This window comes from Terrapene carolina, unplaced genomic scaffold, assembly GCF_002925995.2.
Source record: "Terrapene carolina triunguis isolate 2854851 unplaced genomic scaffold, T_m_triunguis-2.0 Scaffold194, whole genome shotgun sequence".
Taxonomy (NCBI): domain Eukaryota; kingdom Metazoa; phylum Chordata; order Testudines; family Emydidae; genus Terrapene; species Terrapene triunguis.
This window is the reverse complement of record NW_020664545.1, coordinates 2,579,720-2,595,364: the sequence shown is the minus strand read 5'-3', so window position 1 is coordinate 2,595,364 and position 15,645 is coordinate 2,579,720. Positions and strand designations below refer to the sequence as shown.

General features: G+C 58.7%; 1 protein-coding gene across 1 annotated transcript in view; it reads right to left on the bottom strand.

Moving 5' to 3' along the window:
* Window positions 1-3,224: 3,224 nt before the first annotated feature.
* The window catches only part of NCAN (neurocan), a 34,424-nt gene continuing 22,003 nt past the window's right edge, over window positions 3,225-15,645 (bottom strand). Inside the window, 7 exon segments of the mRNA XM_026655047.1 lie at window positions 3,225-3,257; window positions 3,259-3,434; window positions 4,237-4,419; window positions 6,867-7,011; window positions 8,397-8,479; window positions 11,234-11,392; window positions 12,960-13,073. Coding sequence (XP_026510832.1) covers window positions 3,225-3,257; window positions 3,259-3,434; window positions 4,237-4,419; window positions 6,867-7,011; window positions 8,397-8,479; window positions 11,234-11,392; window positions 12,960-13,073 — 893 coding nt within the window.

The window sequence follows — 15,645 nt, the reverse complement described above, 5'->3', positions numbered from 1 at the left end:
CGCCCCCTGGAGGCAGCGCACAGAAGGCGCAGCCTAGGTGCAGAAGGAGGCTTTGAGCCACCCTGGCCCCCTCTCATTTCTGGGCTGTCAGAGGCCAGGGTCTGCTCTAATGTACGGCAGCCTGTTAGCTGCTCCACAGAGCCTAGCCTAGCACGCCCCGTCCCGCCTCCAGACACGCCCCCTGCACTGAGGCTTGGGGTGGGGGGCAGCCCATGGCTGCTTACAGCCGCCCAATATAGTATCTGCCCTGGGGGTGTGGGGTGGCTTCTCTCCCAGGCAAGGCACTTGTAGCTAGTGGGACCTTTCCCTTGCACCAAAGGAAGGTGGCTGCAGGTGTCAATTCGCTTCTAGCCTGAAATATGTCATGCCTAGATCTTGCCCTCTCCCCAGCCCCCTGAGACATTTCAAATCTTTGGAGTTTTAGGCTGGAACAGCCAAAAAAAAAAAAAAAAATCCAATTTTTTTGTAAGGCTCATTTAAATGGAAATAGGAAGACAGGAAAAGGATGACAGAATATAATTCTGTGCGGTAGCAATCCAGCAGCAGCGAAGTTTGGAATTAGCTGCAGAAAGATGCCCCCACAGCATTACATTAGCCGAGCGCAGGAGCCAGGCGTCTCAGCTGTGTCTCTGCATCTGGGAAAGGAAATGGAAGGCAAAAAAATAATAACAGTCATAATAAAAGGCAAAGAAGATTGCAGGGGCTTATTAAGTGTTAAAAAAATTTATTAAAATGTCCAGCACTACAGAAACGCAGAGTGTCATCGATGCCACGGGGGGCTGGGGATCCAGGACACTGCGGTCACATCGCAAACAGCGGAGACTGGAAAGCGGCTGGCTGCGTTGTCACGCGCACACACGCACACACCAAATCAACCCGAATAAATGACGACAAACGGGAAAAAAAAACCCCAACCCCAAAACAAACCCGGAGGGCCTCGATCCTGCAAAGGCATTGGGACCGATTCTGTCAACCTTGGGGGAAATTCAGCCCCCTCCCCGTGCGAAATGCCTGGCACGAGGCCTTTGGGCCGTGCAAGACTACGACTGCTCTGGAGCTGAAGGTGTCATTTGCAATGAGCCGCGGCAGCGCTAGCAGCAGGACGGCCCAGCTGGCCCGAGGGTGAGCCCATCTGAGGTGCTAGGTAACACTCGCAGGGCTACACTTCCATTCCTAGTGCACTGGCGTGATCGGGTGCAGCCAGGCGAGCTGGAAATAACACCTCCAGCTCCGGCATAGACCCCCCCTCCCTTGGTGTAAATCAGTTCGGCTCGTTTGGATGTAAGGCAGAGGCAGCGGGGTCTAGTGGACAGGACTGGGGAGGGCAGGTTCCAGTCCTGCCTCTGCCTTGCGGGGAGTCACTCCCCCCCTCGGGGCCTCTGCTTCGCCATCTGCCCTTTGTCTATTCAGGCTGTGAGCTCGGTGGAGCTGGGCCAGCTCTGCTGTGCAGTGCCCGGCACAAGGGGGCCCAATCTCAGTTGGGGGCTCCAGGTGCTGCCATCCAAAACAGGAGACTCTCAGTTTGGATCGGTGCACAGTCCTTGTGCCGACCTCTGTCCACAGCTCAATTTCACCCCTTGGGCAAGTGCCCTATTGCTCGAGGAGTCCCCTTGAAATCGGCCAGGCAGCTCCAGTGACGGTGGCAGAATCTAGCCCTTACGCACTGGGGTAACTTTACTCACACAGGCAGCCCCACTGAAGTCAATGGGGCCAGAGCCTCAGATGCTGTAAGTCAGCCCAGCTCCACTGGAGTCAACGGATCAGATCTGCAGCTGGTATAAACTGGTGTAGCTCCACCAGTGCTGAGGGCCTGGCCCGAGGGGACTGCTCATGTCACATGTTTGTAAGATCAGGGCTTTAAAATGGCAAAGGAAACGAAAAGCAGACCCTGGATCCTTGGTACGTCTGTCCTGGGGCAGGGGCTGGAGCCAGGAAGAACCGTCAGCGCAGAAAGAAAGTGTAACTGGGTCTGCTGCTGCCTACGCTATCAGACCCAATGGGGAAGGGACGGAAAGGCGAGAACAGACCCCGCCCCGGACGGGTTCCGATTGTTTTCTATTGAGAAGCGTCCCAACACCAGAGCAATACTGGATCTCAAGGGCCGCCTGCTCCCCCTTGTCTTTCCTACGGTGCGTTTTCTACCCGTTGCCTCTTGCCCCGGGGAAAGGAAGATAGCAAAGAAAACGAAGGCAGATGGAAGGGAAAGGATTCCGAGTTGATCACTGCGTTGTAACCTGTCGGTGGCTGGGATGCAGATTCGGGGAGACCGAAGCTGGAAAAGCATCGTCAGCCATTGGGCTCCTACGGGAATTGCCCTTGGTTTGAGTAAGGACGGTAGTTTTCGAATACTGAGAAACCTTCAGTGCTGTGAGTGTGAGCGTGCGTCCTGCTCTGAGCTTCTGCACTTCTAGCCAGTCAGGAAACCACTGGATCCAAAAGGAAGAGAACGGAACATAGATGCCACTGGGGGAGGAGTGGAAGAGGGGGCCTGGTAGGGAGTGGACTATAGGGACCTGCTACTTGGGGGGCGGGGGGGAAAGGAAGGGGGAGTTGTTTATTAAAAAACTGGAGTCTCCCTTGCAGAAGGCCAGTGGGATTGGGGATGAGGAGTCACACTGGAGTCTTGCCCAGAAGAGGAGCCCAAGCAAAGGAGCCAGAGATGGGGAGGGGAACTGTCTGTCCTGCCTCCCTGGGAACACGGGCCAGATCCCAGCTGGAGTGAATCCGCCCGGCTCCACTGGAGTCAGTGGGTACGTCTCCGTTCCCACAACACCCCCCCGCAGTAAGTCTCAGAGGCCGGGCTCTGAGACTCGCTGCCGTGGGGTTGTTTTGCCGTGTAGACGTACCAAACCGGGCCAGAGCCCCCCATCCTCCCACCGGTGTGAATCGGTGTAAAGCCACTGAAGTTGACACTAGCTGAAGATCAGGCCCTGCACGGCCATGCTAGGACAGTCTGGACCCGTCCTAAGAGCCTGGCCTGGCCTCTGCGCTCAGTGGGAACCCGGATGGGTGGAGCCCAGCGACTGGACCCTGCGTGGTGCTGAGCGGCTCCTGGACGGACTGAGCACCAGCAGGGTCAAGGCCGTGTGTACGCACAGAGGGACACAAACGCACACACACGCACCCCCCCCAGGCACACGGGCGATGGGGGCGTCCTAAGGAATGAAAGCAAAGGGGTTTAGAAAAGGGGGGCTGGGGGGGCCAGTAAAAGTTGCCCTTTCCCATCACACACACGTGCCCGGCTCATCCCGGGGCGGGAGGGGAGGGGAGGGGACTTGTGCTTGCTCGTCACCAGCCTCTAGAAGTAGTTGCCTTCCTCCATCCAGTCCAACTGGAGCTGCTTCCTGTGTTTTCTCCGCTCCTTGCGGGAGTTGTGGTGGTGGCGCGGGTGGTTGTGGTGGCGGCGGTGGTGGCGCCGGGTTCTGTGGGACCTTCTGGCTAACGGAGGCAAGGAGGAGAAGGAGGAGGCACGTTACCGCAGGGCTAAGCCACAAACGCCCCCCACCCCCGGGGGTCGAGGATAGGAGACGAATCCTAGACCAGGGCTGGGGAAACCCCCACCCCTCCCATGGAGGTGTTGCAGGGTGGGGCTGAGGGGCGCTGCACTGCGACAGGTGGCAACTTTGGGACGGGCCAGCAGACGAAGGCTCGTCTTCACTGCACTATTAGCTGGAGGTAGAGCTCCAGCGTGGCCCCACCCCGACTCCCGGCCACACACGCACACAGCTTTAGTCCAGGCTAAGTGGCGCTTTAAACTGGAGTGAGCTGACCCAGGCGTGTGTGCGCGGATGCAGCCCAGTAGCTGCTAGCCCGACCCCTCTGCGCAGCTCCAGCGCTGGTGCCCAGTGCGGTCATGCTCATTTGAGTGGAGGAACGCGCCCTAATCGGCAGCGAAGGCAAGGCCTGAGGGCTACCTCCGGTGCAGCCACTTCTGGGGTGGAACGCAGCAGCTGCTCAGCATTCTCCATTTGAGAGCGCAGGGCAGTGTAGACATGGAGAGACGCCCCTGGGATCTAGCCAGGACATTGGGGCTAAATGCCTCCTCCCTCCAGGGAAGGGGCTTGGTGTTTCACATGTGATGGGGCGCTGGCTCGGCACTGAGCCAGAGGGATCAGCCCTGTGCTCGGGAACCCCCAGCACGGCTACCTCCAGCGCCCAGAGTAACGGTGGGTTTGTCTATAGAGAAGTGCCCCCTCCCCCAGCCCCCATGGGAAGGGATGGGGAGCCGGCACTAACGTTTTGTGCAGAGGATTTTTGGTCTGTCCCACTTTCCGTTGCTGTGGCACTTGATGGTGGGGACGTGCCTCTGGGTGAAGCCACCCTCGCACTGGTACCGGACAGTCGAGTGGATACTGTGCTTCTCCTTCTGCTTGCCGACGGGGAAGGCGTTCTCCACGGCCGGGGGCGGCCCGCACAGCACTGCACAGGGGGCAAGCCGCAGGCGCGGTTACAACAAAGCCGGGGCATAGGGGCTGCGGACGGTGCTCTCCGTTGGATGCAAATGGGTCGTGGCCTGTGGGCTGCTGGCAGGATACCAGAACAGCCCTTGATTGGGCAAAGCGCGGGCACCAGAGGCCCTACACCGGTCTGCAAACAACCAGCTTTTGGACTCAGCTGGAGAGCTGCCTTTCCCCCCTGCCATCCGAGTTCATGGAGTTTGGGGAGGGTCAGCCAGACCCACCTCACTGCACTTTGCAGGTTCCTCAGCTCCATTGCCCCGGGCTATGGATGGAGGCTGGACTTAGCAAGCGGTGGGGCTGGGTTTGGGACCGCGGGGCATTAGCAGAGCTGCATGTGGGGAGCCCAGGGCTAGGAGTGCAGGGGTTTCACTGAGGCTGCCAGTCAGTGGGACCCAATGGTGCTGGTGGGGTAAACCCTATTTTCTGTGCAGTATCTGAGGCCCTCACAATGCAATGCTCACAGCACCTCCCAGGGCAGGGCTGGGCTATTATTCCCATTGTACAGATGGGGAACTGAGGCCCAGACAGGCCTAGAGCCGGACCATTCAATGTATTTAAGTGCCTAAAGATGAAGATAGATTCTTCTGAAAACCCCACTAGGTACCTAACTCCCATTGGTTTCAGTGCCTTGACAAATCCAACGCTAAGTGACTCACCCACGGAGCCCGTGGCGGGGCAGGGACTAAAACCCAGCATAGGGCCCTGAGCACTGGTCCCTGAACAGCTGGCAGAATAACCCAGGCCCTGCCCCCCTACAGCAGCCAAGGGGCCCACATGGTCCAGTAGCGTGCCTCCCGCAGTGCACGAGACCAGATGCCTTCAGAGGAAGGTGCAACTGTGGCAGAGCCCAAAGAGGAAGATGGAGCAGAACCTGGGCGCATCTCCCCAGCATCTGCCCGGTCACCCTGTCCTGTCCTTAAACGCCTGTTCAGAGCCTTCCCGCTTCCTCCATTCGATCAGGCTCCCTATGAAATACGGCCGTTGTCTCCCGCTCTGCCCGGCAGTTCCACCGCACTGCTTATGTAATACAGAACGCTTCAGGAAGCTGCCGGTGGCTGCTGTATAAATCCAATCTATGGAGAGGGCTCCTTTGACAGATTTGCGCCAAGGTGTTGCGGAGGATTTACATATTTAATTAATGGCCTTATCGGGACAGATATATCATTACATACGGTGGCTGGGACTTTGGAGCGTCTTTCTCTGGCTCGGCGGGAACAGCTGGAGGTTAATATAACTTTCAAGATAAGGAATGAGAACTTAATAGTTTTAATGGTGGCCTATTAAGCAAATTAAAGCAGAGGGGGAAGAATTAAGCAGTAGAAAAACCGAGATTAAACGAGGTTCTTTGGATTTTCTTTGTCGAGGGGCGAAATGGGCAGCAAAAGAGAACGAGGAGGGGAAAGTCGCCTGTGACTTGGGCGCTTTCTTTACAGTCTAGCCCGCATCTGATTTGCCACCTTCCACTGAGAGGCAGCACGAATCCATGCAGAAATCTCTATCCGGGGACAGGGAGCGCAGGATTTACAGCCATAAAATGGGTCTGGCTGGCAAACAGCAAAACTCTCCTCTGAGGGGGATTAGATTGAATGCAGCAGGGCTGGCACTGACAGGCCCTCAAAATTCATGACCCATCCCCCAAATCAGGAGGTTGGCTTAAAAATCAGGTTCTTTTTCATTTGCCTCCTGAGATCTGAGACTTTTGGAGCCCTATTTTCCTGCTCTTCTCTGCAGCTGAGAGGGCTAACATGTCACTTTAGAAAAGAAAAGAAAGCCGAGATTCTCACATGACTCCAAGAGCTGGGGCTTGAAGAAAACCACTAAGTATCACGAGTTTCTCAGTGAACAGTGAGAGTTGGAAAAGCACCCCACTTCTAAGCTGACCTCACCAGCTAGCCTCCCTGGGCTGCCCCACCCTGCAGCACTGACCTCTTTGGCTCCCTGCCTGCACCCCCCTGCTGCGGGGTCAGGGTGCCTGGAAGTCACCCCTCTGTTTCAACAGGGCCCATCTCAGCCCGGAGTCAGACTGTGCCCTGAAGCAAGCGCAGCCAAGGGCTACTGCTGGAGCTCGCTAGGACGGGGTTAATTTAATTCTGCATTGTTCTCAGTGGGGGAGGGGAGAAGGGACTTATTGTTCTCACGGGAGCTGCTGGCTTTTGAAGCCAGCCAGCCAGCCAGCCAGCCAGCCAGCCAGTCCACCGCGCTCCAGCTCCAGCTCCCACTGGCTCACCAGTTACAAACCAAGCCAATTTATAGTTCCATTGGCCCCACCCCTCTTTCCCATTCAGCCAATCAGAGGCTGACCCTGGTCACCTGCCAGGAGGAGCAGCAGCTGGGGGAGTCTGGGGGTGGGAAGGAAGGAGGGGGCTCGGGGGGGCCCTGTGGGCGAGGGGGCTGTGGCGGGGTTACCGGTGCCTTTCTTGCAGATGTACGGCAGGTTGTAGTTGCAGGGGACGTCGTTCCACTTGCCGATCTCGTGGGACACCAGCACCACGCAGTCCTCGCCGCCCGCGAAGAAGTTGTCGGGCTGGTTCTCCCGCCAGTTCTCATATTGCTGGGGGGAAAGACAGTGGCAATCATACCCCCTCGCTTGCGGGCCCCTGCCTGCGCCCCCCGCCCCTCAGCCCTGCAGGGACCCTCCGCACCGCTCTCTGCAGGGCAAAGCGGGGGCAGCAGCCAGGCTGGGCGTCCCTTGGAGCAGGACAGAGGCTGCCCCAGGCCCTGGCCGTGCCCCCCTCCATTTACACTAGTGATGGTCCCCCTGTTTATTCCAGGGGGTCTCCCAGAAATCAGGGGGGGACTGAGCCAGCTGCTGGCCAGACTCACCATGTGGTGTCCTGCACCGAGAGCTGTCTTAGGCATCCCGCTGCTCGGGGCTGTTCGCCCCGCCCCTCCCCCCGTGGTATCCCCCCTGCCCAAACTCAAGGTGATGCCCGTGTGAGCCAGAGGCAGCGGCTCGCCTGGCTGGGCCAGAGCGGGGTCTCTGGGCGTGGGACGCTGCTCTGTGACTGCATGGAGAGGAGAGGCCAGGCCCGCGGTCACACGCTCACACGTGCTGTCTTGCACACACACCCACAGGTTATCACACACTCATGCACTCCCACACCTGTGTGCACACCCATGCTTACACAGTGGCACACACACACATCCCTGCACACACACACACATTCATGTGCACACTCACGCTTGCACACATTGGCACACATATGCACACTCATGCACACTGAACCCCGCCACACACTTTGAGACCTCCCAGTCCCCTCCCTCTTTCTCTTCCATATTCCTCAGATGCGCACACATTCACACTCACTCCCCCGTGATTCCAGGCATGCACTGCCTTGCACGCTCTCCCCCCTACCTCACCAGTCCCCTTTACAGTAAATATGCCCAATGGTCTGTGATGGGATGTTAGATGGAGTGGGATCTGAGTTACTACAGAGAATTCTTTCCTGGGTGCTGGCTGGTGAGTCTTGCCCACAAGCTCAGGGTTTAACTGATTGCCATATTTGGGGTCGGGAAGGAATTTTCCTCCAGGGAAGATTGGCAGAGGCCCTGGAGGTTTTTCGCCTTCCTCTGCAGCGTGGGGCACGGGTCACTTGCTGGAGGATTCTCTGCACCTTGAGGTCTTTAAACCACGATTTGAGGACTTCAATAACTCAGACATGGGTTAGGGGTTTGTTACAGGAGTGGGTGGGTGAGATTCTGTGGCCTGCGTTGTGCAGGAGGTCAGACTAGATGATCATAATGGTCCCTTCTGACCTGAAAGTCTATGAGTCTATGTGCACGTTCCCAAGCAGGGCCCAATTGGCCAACAGGCATTTTATAACCCTGATCCCTTGGGCCAGGACTGGATCGAACAGGACAATGCCATGCTGGGGCCTGGGGCAGCGAAGGGTCCCTGAGCCAAGGTGCTCCCTGCCAGAGGTGCTTCAAACTCACCAGGCCTGTGTTATCCGTCCACTGGAAATCCTGCTCCACAATCCGGTCATTGAGCCCGATCCAGGTGTTCTCGTGCCCAAAGCCTGGGAAGAGTCACACAAGAGACACACGTGACTGTCCCAGAGGGACTGGAGCCCAAGTCATTGCGTAGGGAGCAGCTGTGCAACACAACCAGGAAAGCACTTGCTAGAGCTGATCGCTGTTCTTGGCAGGGATCACATTAAATGCTACTGGATGGTACATTCCAGGGCACTAGAACCTGGCACTGAGCTCTGCTTCTCTTCCTGTGCTAAGCTGTGTAATACTAGACAGCTAGTGTGTCATGCTCCACCCCAGTGATGGCTGCATTTCCGTGATGGGTGATATTTACCTATTGATTTACCAACTGCACCCAGAGTCTACCTGGGGCACTTCTGCTGGATGGGCCTGTGGATTTTCATCCATAGACCTCAATGCACTTTCAAAGATTGTGTAAGTGTCATTTTACAAATGGGGAAACTGAGGCACAGAGCAGGGCTGTGACTGGCCCAATGTCACACACTGAGTCCAGTGATAGAGCTGGGAATAGAACCCAGGAGTCCTGACCTCCAGCTCTCAGGTCTAACACCAGAGCTTGGGATAAAACCCAGGAGTCCTGATGGCCTGATGTGGACTGAGTTTTGGTGGGGCTCAGCCCAGGTCCCACGCCCCAAGAAACACCAGCGCTGCTGGCACTAATTGAGACGTCAGTGGCAGGGCTGGGAATAGAGTCCTGGCTCCCTCTTTGTCATCCCTCCCCACAACAACTCCCACCCTCCCACTGGCTTCTTTGCAGTGGCTGCTGGAGACGGGCGTGGGGAAGAGGTTGGATGGGCACCAGCTCAGCTCAGGGCTGGAAGAGAGCTGGGGCCTGCCGAGACCTGCGGCAGGCGTGTGTGCAGGGGAGGGGCTGAGCGGAGGAAGAGGCAACAGGAGCTTGGCCAAGCCAAAATTGTTTGTGCATGAGGCTGGATTGGAGCCATTGGAGAACGAAGTCTTCTGTTTAGCTGCAGGCACAGGCAATGGGGCAGCCCCGTGCCCATGTGCCGGACCCAGCGGGACCCCCTCTAGGGGGGAGCAGGGCACTGAGGTGGCACAATTGGTGCCAATGGGGACGAAGGCTTTATGGTGTGTGTACCCTGAGGCCCAGCAAACTCACTCCACACAGAGCCCTGAGCCACCCATCAGAGAGCAACAAATCCGGGCCGTGCTGCCCCATGCCACTTCCCCCCGGCCCCCCAGCAACAGGCGGGATACTCCGTTTCCATGACGAGCCCCCGAGCCGGCCAGGCCCCCACCGCACCGCTTTGGCTCTTGGCCCAATGAACGCCCGGCAGAGAAAGGCCTCTCCCAGCCAGAGCGGGTCCGAACATGGAGATGTCAGCACTCGGAGAATCAGAGCAAACCCGAGTGGGTCGGAAATCTCCCCCGAGGCGTCCCGCTGGCAAGGTTTTGTGTCGGGAAAATTCCCAAATTTTGTTTCAAACCAAACGTTTTGCTTCAGAATTTCTTTTTTTTTCTCCCCATTTTTATATCACCTGCCTTGTTCTGTCCATTATTTCACGCCATGGCAGCAGGGACGGTAGCTCATAAGGCACGCTGTGCGATGCACCAGAGCTGCTGCGATATTCTGACATCATATAACCAGTGGCACTAGAACAATGTGTGTGTGTGGGGGGGGGAGTCACTGAACCAAACTGTAAACCCTGTATATGATGGAAACCACTTCAAGCCGGGGGTGCTGCCGTGCCCCCAGCACCCCTAATTCCAGTGCCCCCTCCCGCATCTGGCTGTGTAACCCACCCCCGTGGGCAGGAAAATGTGCATTTTGGAGTATTCCCCATTCAAAAGGGAGAAGCTCTTGAGAGAAGGGAGTGCTTTCATTTCACAGACAAAAGCAGGACATGATGCAAGGGCTGGAAGCTGAAGTCAGACTGGAGATCAGAGGCGCATTTTACCAGCAAGGGTAATGAACCATGGGAACAGCTCCGCAGGGGAGGTGGTAAATTCTCCATCATTTGGAGGCTTTACATCAAGAGTGGGCGTCTCAGCCACATGTTCCTCAGCTCATGGAAGAGTGAGATTCTCTGGTCTGTGCTTTGCAGGAGGCCAGGCTAGATCATCACAAAACCCCGCTCGTCTGCAGCGCTTTCAGCAGCAGATCCCAGTGCGCTTTACAAAGAGGTCAGGATTCTTATCCCCATTTGACAGATGGGGAAACCGAGGCACGGAGCAGCCATGTGATTTGCCCAAGGTCACCCAGCAGGGCAGTGGCAGAGCCAAGAGGTGACTCTAGGTCTCCTAAGTCCCAGTCCAGATTAGACTGGTCAGACTGGTCCCTTCTGGCCTTGGGAATCAGTTTGAGGTTTCCACGCACGACTAGAACCATTTCCTCAAAATTCCAATGGCCACACTGCACTGGGCGCGGTTTCTGATTCCCTGCGAACCGGCGCCCTCTGAATACCACTCATGAGGCTTGTGCTCCCGGCAGCGCTGGGATTAGAGGGCCCGGCGCCCGCCTCGGAGGCTTTCTGCAATGCTTAGCCCTGCATCCCTCAGCACATGGCCCCACTACAGAGTTGTGCTGCTCTAACTCGCCTGGGAGAGGATCCTGTATATTTCCCTACAGCGATCTGATGAAAGCAGCGCAACCCTCCTTAGCGTGAACACAGCTATCCGGGGGGACGGGGTTTATACCAGTGTAACCGCATCCACACTAGGACACCACCCCAGAGCCCTGCTAGCACTGAACCCGGGCTCTGCCCCGCCACCCTCCCGGCCCACGTCAAGCTACAGGAGAAGGGAAGCACCCGCCCTACTGTTAATGAAGCCGTGCTCCTCTGGCGAGTGGATGCTGGCCAGGTGGCCAGCGCGCCGGCGACAGTCCCGCTCCGCATCCTCCCAGGAGCGCCGATGCGCAAAGTAGCGGTAGCAGTGGCCCTGGAACTTGTGCCAGCCGTGATCGCATCCCTCCGTGTCTGCCGCCAAGTGGGGAGAAATGGAACAGGTTAGCAAATGCCGTCAGCACCCCAGCATCGGCGGTCAGAGCATTGGGGGCAGGAGTCCTGGGTTCTATGCCCAGCTCTGACTGGCTGGGTGGCGCTGGGCCAGTCCCTGGCCCACCCCGTGACTCGATTTCCCCCTCTCTAACTCGGGGGAAATGAGCCGTGACCTGAAGCCCCAGCGTTGGCCCAGCACCGGCGCTTGCTGCGTGGAAGTTGCCAGCAGAGCCCAGGTCTGATGAACGCTCGGCAGAGGCGGGTGGATTTTCGGCAGAGCGAGTGAGCTAGGAAGGCAGCCAGAGCCCCGTTTCCCATTGCTGCTCAAGGGTCTGCAGCGTGCCACGGACACAGTCCCACTCCCAGAGGGGAGCAGGCGGCTAATTCCCTGGCCTCAGAGCTGGGGCTCTGCTCACAGGATCTTATTACAAGCGTCCTTGTCTCTGGCAGCCAGGATGACAGCACCTGAGACGAGGCAGGGGCCGTGTGGGTGGTGCCAGGTGGGATGTTGCTGCAGGGAGGTTTCTTTCCTCAGTTCTGGTCTGGGGCTGGCAGCGGGGAAGCGCAAGCTCTGACTCGCACATGGACCAACCCCAAATCACCCGGAAATTCACTTGAAACTAGAGGTCTGCTCAGTCCAGCCTGGCCCCGAGCCGAGCGCAGCCGAGCTGAACGTGACCCAAGGGCATCGAGACATTTTCAGAACCGACCCCAACAGCTCTCCTGAGCCCGTGTCAGCACCGACGCCTCGGCCTGGTGGGGACTCCCTGCTCCCCATCCCTGGCTGCCTCCTGCTCGTGGAACGGCAGGGCTGAGACCCGACCCTCTCGTGCCGTGCTGTGAATGCTGCGGAGCGAGGGGTGCTGCAACCCGCCCAGCACTCAGCGAAGGGGAAGCGCCTGGGAGGAGCCGCGTGGCCCCTCGCCAGGAAGAGTTATCAGAGACGGGCTGGCTCAAGGGGTCTGGCTGGTCTCAGACCTGAGCGACCCAAACCCGACCCTCGTACCCGCGTCCTGTTGAGTTTGGGTCGGGCTGCAAGGCTCCGCTTGAAAGTGAGTTTCACATGGCTGCTCGGTCAGGCGCTTCCGTCTGTCTGTGTCCATCCCTAGATTCTTATCTATCCACCTCCTAGATCCTGGTCTGTCTGTCTATCCCAACGCCCCCGTCCAATTCCCAAAATCCTGATCACTCTCTGGCTCGCTCTCCCTCTCTATCAGGCTGTCCGTCAGTCTGTGTGTCTTTCTATCCTGCACGCATCACTATGGAACCTGAGCATCAAGAGTCTGGGTCCCCTCCTCCCATCTCCAAACTTCGCAGTTGTGAGGCCAATCTACAAACAGGTCCCAGGTTCCCAGCCCCCAGAGAGCCCCGCTTGGGCTGGCCCCACAGCAAAACCCCAGATCCTGATCCCGGATCCAGACCTGATGTGGAACTGCCCTCCCCGGGGCTGGCTCTGATGTAACTCCATCCAGTCTAGTGTTGTTAAAGGGGCCGCGGTTCCCAGGATCACACTGCAGGCCGGGCCACGGGATGCCTCGGCTCTTACCTTTCTCGCACAGGTTGTCCCCATAGCTGGGCAGGCAGAGGCAGACGAAGGAGTTTATCTCGTCGATGCAGGTGCCTCCGTTCTGACACGGGCTGGACAGGCAGTCGTCAATATCTGCCACGAGAGACACAGCAGCTCAGGGCCCAGCGGCGATACGCCCCCCCCAGGCAGTGTCTGTGCGTTGGGGATGCACACACACACACGCACACGCACACATGTATGCCCACACACATGCCTGCTCTGCCTGACACACCGAGGCTGACGGCGTGGGCGTTAAAGCCATGGCTCTGGCTGGGGGAGCTGCCTGGGTGATGAACTGGTTCTGGGGGGCGCCCGGGGCTGCCCCACGGCGGGTATGTGCCGGCAGCTGGGATGCAGCTTGACACAGCTTCTCTGGGGAGATAAAAGGGCTTTAACGAGCTCTAATGAGGCAGGGTGTCCTATGGAGCACAGCCTCTGCCAGCTTGTCCTGCTGACAGCACCTGGTGCTGTGGCCCCCAGGATCGGGCCCTGTGCCCCTGGGGCTTGGCCCCAGCCCTCCTTTATTTCTGGGGGGGGGGTTCCCGCAGCTCCCTCCCCCATCGTGGAAACCAGAGCTGGGAAAGACCTGTCGGGCCCCATCGGGTGGGGTCGCTGTCCCTGGGGTACAAGCTTCCTGTGGGGGCCCCCAGCAATGGCCTCCCCTCCGCCTCAGGGGCCACCGTCAATTCTCCCCCCTGCCCGCAGCCCAGGCGGATGCCTGCAGATGGTGCCCATGCCCCTGAGTCTGTCCCCGTGCCCTGGGGAGCAGGAATTCCCTTCTCCCACTGGCCTGAGCCAGCCCTGCGATCGTCCATCCTGCTCCGGGACCGAGGGACTGGGGGATGGATGGATGGAAGGCAGGGCCACGGTGCCCCGGAGCAGCTGCCAAGGAACCTGGGATGCCGAATGTCACCTGCAGCAGGACTGGGGAGGACGTCGCTCTGGCTGGAGACGCTTCCTGATACATCGGTATCAGGGGCTTTAGGAACAAACCAACCAATCAACCCCCCCCCCCGCCCCCACTGACTCCTGCTCCCAGCCCTCCAGCGCCCTGGCCACCCCAGAGACAGCACGGCCTGGTCAGCTGCAGCTCTGTTCCTAGCTCGCCGTGGGGGGAGGAGGGTTATGCTGGGGGAGGCTCCCTGTTGGGTTTGCTTTATGGAGAATGCGCCGCTTTAAACAAGGATCTGGGGGGTCCGTAGTCATAGGCAGACACAGAATTTAAAGGGACCTGTTGTACGTCACAGGCCGCCTCCCCCAGCCTGCCTCCCCCCACACTAACCCCAACAACCGACAAGAGACCAAAGTGTCACAGCCCGTAGGAGACAAGGCTCTGATGTGCCACAGGCAGAGAACAGGAGGGACTCAGGTGAACCAGCACCCACGTTCCCCGCAATGGCAGGGAAATGGTTACGTGAGACCCACCTAGATGACCTGCACCCCACGCTGCAGAGGAAGGCGGAACCTCCCGCCCAGCTCCCTGCCCGTCTGACCTGGGGGAAAGTCCTGCCTGACTCCACTCCTGGCGACTGGACAGACCCTGAGCATGTGGGCAAGACCCAGCCAGCCACGCGCCCGGGCGAGGGAATCACTCTGAGCCAGGGACCAGCAGATCCCTCCTCTGCAGCTGGGCAAGGAACCCCAAGGCGCCCAGTCGGATGCCAGCCGAGGCAGCTCACGGGTCATACGTGCCGCCAGGCTATGAGGCATGGGGGTGGGGAGCTCGGTTCTCAGCCCGTCGCAGCCTTCAGCTGCCCATAGACGGGATACGCCAGGGCCTCAGTTTAGCGATTTCGGGCGTCACAACACCGTTCCAACAAACGAGGGCAGCCATCTCCCGACGGCGCTGAGGAGCTGGTGCTGCCAGTGGTGGTTGGACGCCACGGTGACGGGCACCTTAGAGAAACCACGGAGAGAGAGAGAGAGAGACAGACCAGGATCTAGGGCTGGAGATGGATGGATGGATGGATAAGCCCACTATGATCTAGGGATGGAGATAATCAGACAACTAGGAGCCAGGACCGGGGCTAGCGAAATGATTGATGGGAGGGGATTGAGCTGACGCTGGCTCTTTCAGGCAGGGAAAGGGCACAGCTGGCTGGATCCTAAGTAAGAGATTAAACCCAGAGGATATGAGCCGGGCTGATGGTCTCCGTGGAGCAGCTCAGCAGCTGGGACATGCGCCCCCCCGCTGTCCCGCGTTAATATCGACTGGGGCTAGCTCAGCGGCCTCATCCCGACCATGGCCAAGTCACAGACTCAAGAGAGGGACTTTGGGGGCGGGCCCCGGGCTATTATTACCGCTGGTCCTGTCCCTCCCCAGTCTGGTCACATGGGCAAGGGGGGGTGGGAGAGGGTTTGGGATAGGAGTGAGCGCCAGAGGTGGCAAAGGGCAGCAGCCCAGGAAGAAGCAGAATCCCTGGGGGACCCCAGCACCCACACAGCGCTCTGTAGTCCCCTCTCGGCGAGACCAAAGGCCACCGGGACAGGACACACAGGGCACCATCTCCTGAGTGACTGGCGGTTCTGGGCGAGGGGGTCAGTGCGGATGGAAGTGAAAGACAAGCAGCAAACAGTGCACGGCTCGCTGCTGATGGCCCTCAGTCCAGACCTGCTCTGCCCATGTGCCACAATCCAGACCCACAACGCCCGGCCTGCCCCCTGC